General features: G+C 37.6%; 1 protein-coding gene across 1 annotated transcript in view; it reads right to left on the reverse strand.

The window, feature by feature from the left end:
• The window catches only part of Ptprq (protein tyrosine phosphatase receptor type Q), a 168,320-nt gene that overhangs the window by 34,941 nt on the left and 119,755 nt on the right, over window positions 1-13,624 (reverse strand). The window contains exons 30-34 of the mRNA XM_051206414.1: window positions 10,893-11,051; window positions 9,928-10,150; window positions 7,944-8,017; window positions 2,184-2,283; window positions 75-203 (exon numbers count right to left, since the gene is read on the reverse strand). Coding sequence (XP_051062371.1) covers window positions 75-203; window positions 2,184-2,283; window positions 7,944-8,017; window positions 9,928-10,150; window positions 10,893-11,051 — 685 coding nt within the window. The remainder of the gene's footprint in view (window positions 1-74; window positions 204-2,183; window positions 2,284-7,943; window positions 8,018-9,927; window positions 10,151-10,892; window positions 11,052-13,624) is intronic.

Consider the following 13,624-nt stretch of genomic DNA (forward strand, 5'->3'; position numbering starts at 1 on the left):
AACAAGCATAGGTCAGAAGAGGGTCATGGCTGCAGGCCCTCTGGACCACTGCTTGCCCAGAGGAGTGTGCTCACCGCGTTAATCTCTCGTCCTTCAGTTCCAAGTCTGCCACTGTGATGAGCTGGTCCAGCTTGAATTTAGTATCAATAATCTCTGCCTCCCGAGGAGAGTATGTACCACCTTCTTTCTGTTTCTGTCTAATTCTGAAACAGGGGCAGGAACAATCACAGAAATATGGCAGATTAGGTGCAGGGTTTCTCTCTCTCTCTCTCTCTCTCTCTTTTTTTTAAGCAAAATCATTTAGACAATTTTTTTTTCTTCTATGTGATCTACCCCTCCTCCCATTATCTGCTCCTTCATTTTGTCACAAAAGGAAAATAAAATGGAAATAGCTAGGGATTCTAAATATTAGTGCTTAAAAATCAGTGAGTTATTGTTTCTTATAATGGAACATTTTACATGTATCAAATATACATGAGGGTTTTCCTTCATGTCGAGGCATTTTGATAATGTGCCAAAACTCTGACTAAAATTTAAACTTTTCCTAATTATCTAGAATCATGACTTCCCCTTGTTATCATCCAGAGGAATCTGAAAAATTGTGTTACAGGAAAAATGTCTTTGAAAAGAGACTTTCAAATCATACATTAAAATGCTGACTTAAGCAACTCAAGATGAAAAAGATGGTCTCTGGCATTCAAATGACTCAGGCAATGTTTGTAGTTAAAAATTAAGCGTGTAGAACTATTCAGAAAACTATTAGGCTAGTTGTTTTCACAAATAAAACTCTTTTAGCTATTTCTCTGATGAACCTCTTTTAGAAGATTGGAGAGAGATTTCCCCTGAGCTTTCATGAAGAGAAGGAGAGGACTTAGGATGGGAAGGGAAGACTTTGAAAAACATGTACATATGTGCTGCTTAGGGGAAGGGAATGATCCTGTGAAAAACCCCCCACTAGGAGGGAGTGTCTGTAAACAGTGTCTCTTCTGTAAGGAAGTTAAGACTTACATACCTGGTTGAAACATCCTCAGATTCACTGTGTGTGTGTGTGTGTGTGTGTGTGTGTGTGAGAGAGAGAGAGAGAGAGAGAGAGAGAGAGAGAGAGAGAGAGAGAGAGAGAGAGAGAGAGAGAGAGGGTCCTGAAAACATGATGTTCTATTTTATTTACCTTATTGTGTCTAAATTACAAATTGATCTGTGGAATAATCCTCCGTACACTGTGAAGATGTGATGCTCTCACCATTAATAAAATGCTGATTGGTCGATAGCTAGGGACAGAGCTGATTGGTGATCTAGCCGCATAACTCCATCTACAATGACCTACATTCATCTTCTGTGATGAATGTAGGCCTTGATTGCATTTCTCCTTTGTCACCTGCCAGACTGTAAACTTTGTCCACAGGGGCACTATAGTAACCTAAACAGGCAAAGGGTCAGGGAGTTGCTCTCTTTCTGGTGCTGAATGTTTCTTTTATTTTATTTTATTTCACCTCATTTTTTTGAGACAGGGTCCCATGTTTCCATTCTGGATGACCTAGAGTTTACTATATAGACCAGGTTAGCCTCGAACAAACAGAGACGTACCTGTCTCTACCTCACGTGCTCAGATTAAAGTCACAAGCCACATATCTGACTGGTGCTAAAATTTTAATGTTCCATGTGGGAGCAAAGACCCAGTCTGCCAAACCCCTTCTGTGTAAATGAGATACATCATCAACCAATTCTAACATTCCCACCCTCCAATAAGGATGGGTGTTCTGCAAACAGCTGTCTTCCCTCTGTCATGCTTCTTTGACACAAAAAGATTGTACATGCTTGTAATAGCCATCCCATGGCAACTTTGGGAGAAGACTTCTTGCCTTTTAGTTTCCTCGGTGGTCAGTTTCCCTAGAGTAATGAGAATGCTTACTCAGCTACACTCTCAGCTCTTGGCCACTTTGACTCGTGTTCCCTCCAGCATTTATATCAAATGTTGCCTATCAGAATAGTAGGATTTTCTTCTTTAAGGCTAGATTCCATAATATATTATATACTTCAAATATTCCAGGTAGGTTGAGTGCTTTATAAATTTAAGAAAAATCAAACATAGGCGTTTCTCATTTGCATGGCTATAGTGGTTATGGTTTTCTTGGTTGGACTATGATAGGCATGATTCCCACAGAGCATTTTGGGACACACCTTACCTTGCAAAGGCAAAAACAGCTGTTCCAAGGAGGATAATTGAAAGGATACACAAAGTGACTGACAGGATGATCTCCACGGTTCTTTCTGAAAGCCCTTCACCTGAGAAAGAGCAAAACGCGATCAGTGACACTACCGTGGAGTTCCATCTTGGGTCTCAAACCACATAGTTATTTCTCGGCTTATTACTTAAGAGCACCAGAAAAATAAATTTAGTTTGCTGCCTCCTCCTCTCCTCTTCCTCATCTTCCTTTAATTGGAGGTCCTGTCCTTAAATATTCTCTTTCCCTATAATTTATACCTTTGTGATTTCATACCACCTCATGGCTTTATGATTTCATCTATATGATAATTGCTCAATTTTTTATGACTAAGCTCCAACCTTCTATTCACATATCAGATGTTTTTTTATTGAGACTTATGTTTATAATTTCAAAGTCAATATGACCAAAATGTGATATTTTCTCTTTTTAACTGGATCCTACTCACACTTGAAGAGCACTCCATTACTATAGTTGCTGTGGTCAAAAATAAACATACGTGTCAAATTGACTCTCTTGTCTTTCTTTGATAGTTTACACATGTTTGTTTTACTAAATGAAATCACAGTCTCTTGGAAATGTGATCATATTTTAAGGTGAGAGAATAAATGATAAAATAAGCACCAAGTATCATTGGAATGGAATTACACACATTGTAAGTAGACTGATATAGGTGCCATGTGCCTAACTCTTCTCTATAATGTAGCAGGCACTTTTAAAACCATTGAACCTTCTGCACAGGCCCTGGTCACCTCCTTTCTTACAAGGAATTAATTGCTCAATCATATCTCAATGACTTGTTATAGAATAAACACATAGGTCTCTCTAACTCATCTGGGAAAGTCTTCACACTCAATATGCTGCATTTGGAGAAATTTTAATTGATGTGATTCATAATTTTACTATAAAAATGTTTCATTTTGATGACAAAACAGTTCAAGGTGTGTAAAGTAAGCCAAGATTGATGTTTTATCTTTTCCCTATAGATTGGTGGTTATAAAATGCTACCGAGTTCCTGTGGCTCCTGATCTTCAGTGTAGAGCTGAATGAATACTGAGTTTAAATAGTCATCAGAGGTTTATGCCCCCTCGTATATGCAGCTCCATTTAAAGGGTTCTATAAGACCAAGTGCCTCAGGTGATATTAGATACACCTTCTCATTTGCTAAAATCCCAGTGCTTTATTTTATGAATTTTTAACATGCTACATCTAATCAGATATTCTTGGAAAGGGAAACACGAAGATGAATAAGCAATCTTGCTGGTCAGGTGATGGCGAGATGCAGAACCTTAGAACTCAGTTTTCAGAGACCACAAAATGAAATTTCAGACTAGATTACCATTTCAAAGCACTGCTCCAAGTGAGGAAATGACATATAATATATTAATAAACAACATGTCATGCTCTGAGCCCATGTATTACAAAAGTGTCCTCAGGAAGGGACACAATGTACCATGATGGTCAGGCACACTTTCTGATTCACTGCTATGCAAGAATGAGGTCATTCCTCCAATCCTGCCACACAAAGGGGAATTCTTTTACGTGACTTTCCTCATAATACAGGCTATTTTCTCATTAGATTTAGCCTCTGTTAATTAAATTATTTTGTTCGTATAACATATTCTGGCACTGTAACTTAGCAATTATAATAAAAGCCCTGTTCTTCATAACTATTATTTTCTGACTGAAATTATTATTACTTAAATTAAGAGCAGGGATCCAACATTTTAAAATGAGAACTTTGAGTTAAATGAGAGGTATTAATCTCAACTATAATATTGGCCTCCTCCTTTTAGTCTCTTCATTTTATATATATGTTCTTAAAGTTAACATATGAGGAAAATATCCTTTCTCTTACTAAATTACTAGTCTTTTGAGATATTAAAAAACAAAATGAAGAATTAATAAAGTTAATTTTATTGATTTATAATTTTTAATGTATGTGTGTGTGTTCATGGGTGCATCCGTACGTGTGTGTGTGTGTGTGTGTGTGTGTGTGTGTGTGTGTTGGGCATGAGCATGTGAATGCAAGCCAGTGGAAGTAGAAGGAAAATATCTGGGAGTTGACCCTACTGTGGGTTGTGTATCACACAAAGGTAGTCAAACTGGCACAGTAAGCTATCACACTATGACCTATCATGCCAACACTAACGTCAATATTTTAGAAATATAGTTCTATTGGAGGGAAGCGTGATAAGGATTTGAGGTGATGCACACATTAATTAACTTGGTTTAGTATTTTACCTAGACTACAGCATCATTGTAAAGCTCAAAATAAGTACTGTTCTAATAGTCAACCAATTCATTTAAAAATAAGTATACCCTAAAATGCTCTACAAGAACATTTCCCTCCAACAGACTGGCAAAATTTTGAAAGGAGACAAACAATGCTCACCAGAGTGTGAGAAAAAGTCATTTATTCATTGTTTAAAAAACTATTGTCAAATTTTTGTTCACAAACCAACCAACAAAACACACCTCCAAAGCATATCTATTTATGAAACATCACACTTAAAAGCCAAGACAAGATGCTAAGACACGAGAGCAGCTAGAAATAATTTAAAACTTTGAGAAGAGAAAGTGCCACAGGACAGTAAGCAAGCAGAGGCGTCCTGTCACTGTGAAATTGGACACCCCCCACTCCAGAACATTGTGATTCCCTTTCCCAGTCCTCTGTGTCTTACAGTAGTTAGCAGCACAACACTGACCAGAGTTACACTGCCTGGATCTGAAAGCTGGTGCAGCCTCTGACTCTGCTAGGTTAAACCCCACTGCTTCAGGGTTCTTGCTTATGGGCTAGTAACGTCCTGTAGGAATGCATGGTACAGGGTAAAGAATGGACACAGGGTTTTACTCCTAAAGCCACTTCCAGAGTTTGAATCTACACAACAGTGTCTGTAACCATTTCATAGTCACACACCCATTCCCTAATCTGAACAAATCCTTCAGTTGACTTACAAAGTAGGTGTTAGTATTGTCATTGTAGAAATAGGATTTCAGAAGTTAAATACTTTAAGCATTTCCATGGCTGTCTTGAGGTGTCTAAATTCAACACATACTAAAGCATATTAAATATACTTGTCTGACTATAGAGTTTGTGAGGTTCTTCCCACATCAACACTGTCTTACTAAAGAGATATACATTTCCTCTGCTTCTTCGCTACCTTGGAAGATGTGATCAATACTACAGATGACATAATAACTCCCTCTGCCTCTCTCTCTCTCTCTCTTTCACACACACACACACACACACACACACACACGACACTCCCCTCTCTCAGCTTGAATACATTAGGATATTTTTTTGCACAGTAATTAATGAGAAGTGTCACAACAACAGAAAGCCATTAGAGTCCTTTTGCCATGGGCATTAGGATCTCATCTTGCTCTGCTTTAACAGGGGCCCTGTAAGGTACAGTAAGGGATGTCTGGTTTTAAAGTCACAGAAATGTTCTCCTATTAAATCTTACGTACAATACAATGCCTACATGCAGTCTCCACGAACTCACATGCCTTAGGAATATTTAAAAAGCTGGAGAGGGATCAGGCAAATGATAAAATGAGGATGCTAATGCCCAATCTAAGGTAAAACCAAAATCAATTGAGTATAACTAAAGTAATGTATATGTCATTTCTCATTTATTACAACATGTCATAAAGATTTCTCTTAATGCCAGGTTTTCACTAAACTTTAATATCCTTTTAGTTAATTGGTATATGATGATTTTTTTTGGCCCTAATTTTCAATCCTATGTGCTAACACCCATGAGAGAAACAACTACCACCAGCATGATCTGTCAAAACGCAGCTTTGCTAAATAACTCAAATGATGAAATTTTAATTAGCAGGATACCCAGTTCAGAGCTTGTTGCCAATGGCATGCAAATATTACTAAATTGGTGCATATCTGCCCATTATTGGATAAACTTGATGGGACCTATGCTTCCTCCACTGAAGTCTAGGATTGCATTCATGGCTATGTTTTCAGTAGGCTTGTCAGCATCATGGGGCTCCACTAGTATGCTGTAAACAATGCCATCTGTCCTGACACACAGGACAATGGGGACAGTAAATGATGCAGGCTTCCCTTCTGTCATCTTCTGGTTACACAGAGGTATTCTTGCAACTACATGTCTCCTTGCTTGCCTTCAGGTGCTCAGTGATCCATTCCATCTGTGGACCTTTGCTCATTACTGAAACAATCGATGCTATTTCCCTTTTGAGTCCTTCAACTTTATCTTCTTTGCCATGCTCTTTCGCCAAGAGCACTTTTTCTGTTCCATGGCCTCTGTTAATGTCCCCCTCTCTCATCTGTCACAATTTTAATGGCCATTTAAACATTGCAGGGCAAAAGCCAATTATAAAACCACTAGCCATCAGGAAGGAGTCCCTGAAAGGTCAGTCTAAGAGAGCGTCCAAAAGGCTTTCTTTGTATCACGATATATGAATATTACACTGAACTTTGAGAAATTGGATAATGGGACCCTTCTTGGTCATTTCCAGCCCATTGACACTCAATTTGCTATGCAGTCTATGTCTCACTGGTCCCTTCTTATGTGGCCTTTCTGGAAGCCTGGGCTGCATCTTTCTTGTTTGTTTGCTTTGTTTTTTTTTTTTTTGCTTGTTTGTTTCTTTATACACACACACACACACACAACACACACATATATATATGTATATATATGTTTTCTTATTTTACATATCGATCCCAGTTCCCCTCCCTCCCTCCCATGCCCCCGACCCCCTTCCCATCCCATTTTCACCACACACTCACACACTCTCTCTCTCTCTCTCTCTCTCTCTCTCTCTCTCTCTCTCCCCCCACAGGGAGGGTGATGCCTTCAAGGAGGGATCATCAAAATCTGTCAAGTCATTTGGAGTAGTGTCTAGGCCCTCCCACCTGCCTCTAGGGTAAGGGAGTATCCCTCCACGGGGAATGTGCTCCCAAAGCCCTTTCGTGCACCAGGGATATATCCTGGTTCCACTGTCAGAGGTCCCTTAGACTGCTCAGGCCTTCTAAATAAGACCCACGTGGGTTCAGGGGGTCTGAGTTGGTCCAATGCTGGTTTCCCAGCTCAGTCTGGGGGTCCATTACTGAACTTCATCTTTCATTCCATATCATTCACATGCTGAACGCCCCTTCAATTTGTAGGGTGTATAGGAATTGATGTCTGGAGGATTTGGTGGTAGTTGTCATGTTTGCAAATACAATCAGCATGTGTTTCTGAAACTGGTGTTAGTTGGGAGGACTGGGCAGTCTATGGGGCCTCTGGCAGTGAATCAGTATTTTTCCCTAGTATATGAATGGACTTTGGGAGCCCATTCCACACAGATGGATACTCTCTCAGCTTAGACACATGGGGGAGGGCCTAGGCCCTGCTCCAAAGGATATGAAAGACTTTGAAGACTGTCCATGGAAGGCCTCACCCTCCCTGAGAAGCAGAAAGGGGATGGGGATGATGGTTGGTGGGGGAAACAGGTGAGGACTATAGGGTATGGGAACTGGAATTGATATGTTAAAAAAAAACTTGTTTCAAATTTAAATAAAATCTAAAAAAGTGCTGTGCCATTCCAAAACAAAAAGCAAAAAAAAAAAAAAAAAAAAAAAAAAAAAAAAAAAAAGAAAAAAAGAAAAAGAAAGAAAGAAAGAAAAGGAGGGAGGGAGGGAGGGAGGGATGAAGGAAAAAAAAGAAAAATTAGAAATAAACTACAAAATCTTACCTAAAGTTTTGATAGGGTCAGAATAATCAGAGTCAGTAAATTGTCCCATGAAATTTGTAGCTCTAAATTTAAACCTATAAAAGAAAAAACAACCGATTTGTTCTAAGATATTTTTAGGCAATAGTGAGTAGTATTGGTTCCTGATTTCTTTATGAGTATGTTTCTCATTTGTGTATAGAAACACCTCTGATTTTGTGTGCTAATTTTTACATCCTGATACTTTGATGGTAATTTTGCTGGTGTTTATCCTCTGTAAGAGTATTCTAGTGAAATATTAAAGATCACACAAATACAAATATACACACATATGTTATATTATATGCAAATCAGAATACTTTGACATCTTCTTTTTCTATTTATATCCCCTTTATCTCTGGGATGAAGCTTATATCATCAGGGATAGTAATTATTTTGTTCTTGAAATCATTTTTAAAGTATTTTATTGAGAAATTTTATGTTTATTTCATCAAAAATATTGGCCTAAATTGTAAAAGAAAAATAATTTTCACATCCCATTTTCCCCATATATATTTTAAACAAATATTTATGGAAAATCAATAGTTTATTGAAGAAAAAGTAAATTTGCAAGACATGAGCTTAAGAATAAGTTACAATCAGGAAATGTCTATACTTTATCAAATGAATAATTATCTTGCTCTCAAGCTCATTGAATTTTATGGAACAATAAGGAGGTATTGAATCAAAAATGAATCAGCAGTAGTCAAAGATCATTAAGCAGATAATCTAACTCATAAATATGTTTAAATGGAATCATTAAATATTAGTAACAATGTGGCCACTATAATTAATAAATATAAAGCATATTAGCTGTTGTATCTTATATTGGGAAATATAGCAAAATTAAAGGACAAAGAATTGTGTTGTTCACATGTACACAAATTGAGAACAATGAGTACTATTTTCATTACATGCCTAGTTGTATTTACCCATTTTTACAAATATAGAATAAAGTATAGAAGATCAAACCTCGAAGACACACCAAAATTACCTTACTTGAAAACATAAAACACAAGAGCCATTTAAATTTGTAAAACAAATAACAGTGCATGATTTATTCTCCAGCATTATCAAACTCTTATGATAACATCCATTATTTAGAAAACAATATGCAAAATAAACAATGAGTAAGAGTAAATATGAAATTTTTATCATTTTTAAAATTGTTATGTTTAGTTCAAATAATAACCAAAATTTAAATTGGCTTTGATAATAAATCACAGAATGTTATTTTTCAATTGCCCAATTTCTCTAAATTTTCTAATTATAACTCAGTCAAAAACATTCATAAGGAATTTAATATCATTTTAACTAGCATGCTGAAGTGTGAGCCCCTATGTTTTCTAAAATCAGTAATACAATAAGATTTGGAAATATCAAGGCTAAGATAATCCTCTTCTAAACTATAGCCTTATTTCATAAAAGAATATCCACAATTAAATAGAAAACAGTATCAATGAAGTTGGCAGAAATTAATAAATCACTCATTCAGATGTTTGAAGAGAGAAAAGAGAGAGCTATTATATTATCATAAAAGGAAATCTTAATTAATTGAAAGACAACAAGACTGTTTCCCAAAGCCTACATATATTATCATCTATGGCAAAAAGCAAATCACTGAGTTTCAAGACATCAACCACACCACACTGTTCATTAGATAAATAACTAAGTTCTCCTACATTGTATGCTCTCCAGTGCTGTACATTTCAAATTGCCTTTTAACAACTTGTCACACCATATCATGCTTTCAAGATAGTTTGCCTTTCCTATAATACTGTGTCTTTGTAATGAATAGATAATGGCTTATCCTGCTCTTCATCCCCAGTGCATGAACAGTACTCATGTATCACAGCATCCATCAGTGATGCCTTTGCTCACCAGAAGGAGGAAAGGGTGGGTTGACTGACAGGTAACATACATCAATGGGCTTGTGGTGTAGTGCAAGGTTGACATAAACTATACTCACAAATATTGCTTTTTGGGTTTCAGAGGTCCATTGCAAATTTTCTCCTCATTACCAGGGATCATACAGGCATTATCAGCACCTATCACATAGATTTCTTCATTACCACTAAACTTCGTCTTTCCCTCTATGCATGGGGGATTGGGGAATCCTTCATTTGTAAAATACGGCCTTGCTTTATTGAAATATGCATCATACCATTTTGTCACATTTCCATCTTGCTGAGCTGGTAGAGGGGGGGAAAAAAAGAATGCCCAACATGAATCTTTAGATCAACACAGCACTTTTATGATTCCAGTAGACAATTCTAAATGCAGTAAGAGTCACACCATGAACCATCGGGGCCATTGAGCTTATAAACATGGACAGTCCTCCATCACACAGGAATCTGAAGTGCTGTTGTGGGGGCTGATGGAGCAGTAGACCAGCGGTCCTCAAGCTGTGTTTTGAGTCCCTCATGGAGGTTGACGGACCCTTTCACAGGAGTTGCATATCAGATATCCTGCATGTCTTGTATTTATAGTACAACTCATAAAAACAGCAGCAAAAATATGAAGAAGCAGCAAAAATAATTTTACGGTTGGGGGTCACCACCACATGAAGAACTATCTGTATTCAAGGGTCACAGCATTAGGAAGGTTGAGAACCACTGAGGTACACAAAAAATCATCCAGTAGCAACTTGTCACTATTCTTCATACTTCCAAAGAAGCTCTCAAGATTCTGTCATGGCAAAAATCAAATCATTGCAACCAGTATCCACAATAAATAGATTATTCCTTTCCTCATTTGAGTATAGTATTTTAAATATAAGTTAATAGTGTAATTACTGATAATATTAAATCTATTGATAACCTTCAATTATATCAGAATTATGAGGCAACTTTACTTAATTTTGAGAAGAACTTTCTTTAACAATCAGAAATTGGCATTCCACAGTCTCCCAAGGTAGACTGAGATCTAAGGTACCTCCTGTTTCTGCCACAAGCACTTGGATGTTTTTGATTGGCCCATGATCGTCATTGTAGTAGCATATCGGCATTCGGATTGCAATTGTTGTTGATGTCACGAGCAGTTTTCCTGTAGCATCATGAACAGGAATTGGTTTGGTCTTTGGTCGTGCTGGAGCTAAAAAACAGTAAAATATAACTAATTCTTTTCTGCTCAAAAAAAAAAAAAAAACCCTTCCCAATTTCATTTCATGCAGGTAACTAACAGATAAAGTGACAGACGGCACATGTAAATAGCAAACTAAACAGTTAGTTGTTTGTGGGTATAGTTGTGGGTATATGCAATAACTATTATCTCATAAAGGTATAATTATTTACTTGAGGCTTTCCTGAGAAACTGAAGCCCAGGTGCAATTTTCAGACATGTGACTCTTCCTCGTGCATTAAAAATAATTTATAAATGTTGTCACAAATAATTTTCAGAGATTATTCACATCTCACTAACTTGTTTGCGTGCTTTTTCTCCACTTTTGTGATCATGTTGAGTAATTTCTATCCTAGTCATGTCATCTTTCATACTGTTTATCCATGTCAAAACCTGCGTAACCATCTCCCTTAGTTTTGGTAATGACCACATTATCAGGTATAATTTCAGATTCATATGTAACAGGCTTCTTACTATTGAGTTTTCTAATGCAGATACACAGGGTGTTACAATTACCCATCATATTTGTTTCTCATGTCTTCCCCAGACAGAGATACAATGCTAACTCATGCTTTTTCATGGCTACAGTATGTGGTACAGATGCATAATATTCCTTCAACCACTGTCCAAGGGCGAGAATTTAATTTTCTTACAGTTTTCATCATTTCTGGTAATTAACCTCAAACAGTTGACTTTGTTTGCCCTTTTATTTCTGTAGACGAGATTCCAAGATGGTAGAATTTAAGAAACGTTCACTCTATGTGTGTGTGCAGGTAGTATCTGTGTAATGCAAGTGTAAAGGGGCACAACTGTGCAGGTGTGTATACGTGAGTGTGTACACTCATGAGGCAGCCTAGATTTGCTGTTGCATGTCTTCTCTGTTCACTTTTCACTTTACTTCACTAGAAACATAAAGAATCCAGCTAGTCTAGTTCGCTAGCTTGTCCCTGAGATCTGTCACCTCTGACACCATAGTACTGAATTACAGGCAACCACTATGACTGCTTGAGTTTGATATGGGATCTGGGAGTTTGAACTCTGGTCATCACACTTGTGTTTCAAATATTTTGTTCATCTCTCCGGTTCATCATCTATATGTCTTTAACATTAGTAGATAATATTTAGAATAATTTCAAAGATATGATAATATTTAACATTTTTCCATCAATAAATACAAACGTCCCCAAACCAATATTTTTAGGGTTTCTGCTTGTTACCGTCTTATAATAGCTGTGTTTATGTTGATGTGTGTTTGAAAGTTATGTATCCAAACCAATCTTTAACAAAATTCCTCTACAGTTTCACACAACTTGCAATATTGTTTCCTCTTAATAGGTAAGAATTGAGATAACAAATACAAACGGTGAATATCAAGGCTGGAACCAAACCCTGTGACTTGAGTCTTTGACTCACTGTTCTGCATTGTACCCAAAAGCAAATCTCTTAGCTCATCCATCACTTTGGCACTCTGACGAGTAAAGATTGGAGTGAGACTGGATATGTATGAGGCTCATTGAGGGCTAGTCTGTGATGAATGAAGAGGCAAAGTGCAGGGGAAGGGGGCAAGACCCTCCAGACACAAATGCCTGATGCAGCAGTCACAGAATGAAGGGAAGGGCCTTCTAGGAAAAGGCCTGGGGAGTTCTCTATTCTGAACCCACAGTAAGGTCACCAGGAATCCTTGAGGGCAAATCTCAGTAACAGGTACCCGTTATTTGGGTCCCATGATCCAACTGTATATTAGCTGTCAGATGAAATTTTAGTGGGATTGCTTCTAAATCAATACACTATGTAGCTAACAAAACAAACCATATGTAGCACGAAAGGCTATCGAAGTTATCTCTATGGGCTCCACCACAGCTCCCATGGCCTTGTATGTCTCTGCAGGCATTTGGTGAAGGGTGGAGGCCAGAAGCATTTGTCATGAAGGTGGGCGAATCATGTGAAATGATCCCACGTAGAGGGATACTCTCTCAGCCTAGACACATGGGGGGAGGGCCTGGGCCCTGCTCCAAATGATATGACAGACATTGAAGACTGCCCATGGAAGGCCTCACCCTGCCTGGGGAGCAGAAACGGGATGGGATGGGGGGTGGGGGAGGGGGAAACAGGAGAGTGCAGGAACTGGAACTGACATGTGAAACAAGGTTGATTCAAATTTAAATAAAAAAGTTATTCAAAAATAGTGAAATAAGAAGTTTTGGGAAAGCATTAAAATACTGTGTATAATGTGCTTGTTTATATGCGCATGTGTATAAAGTGATGAAAAGAAATCCAGATGGTATGATTCCACCGTGCTTTGTTTATTCTGAAGTCATTTTGTGAAAAAAATATTAAAGTTGAAACAACTTACATGTTTGTATATTCTAAGATACAGACTTACTAATTTAAAAAAAAAATGCATGTGTATGTGTATATGTAGTTGCTCATTGTCTATGTGCAGAGTGTTTGTCTGCACGGATTGCAGAGTCAGAAGAGGGCACTGGAACCAAGAACCAGAGTGAACAGGTCATTGCAGAAACCCAAAGCAGGTGCTGAGAACTTAA

Source organism: Phodopus roborovskii, unplaced genomic scaffold (genome assembly GCF_943737965.1).
Source record: "Phodopus roborovskii unplaced genomic scaffold, PHOROB, whole genome shotgun sequence".
Taxonomy (NCBI): domain Eukaryota; kingdom Metazoa; phylum Chordata; class Mammalia; order Rodentia; family Cricetidae; genus Phodopus; species Phodopus roborovskii.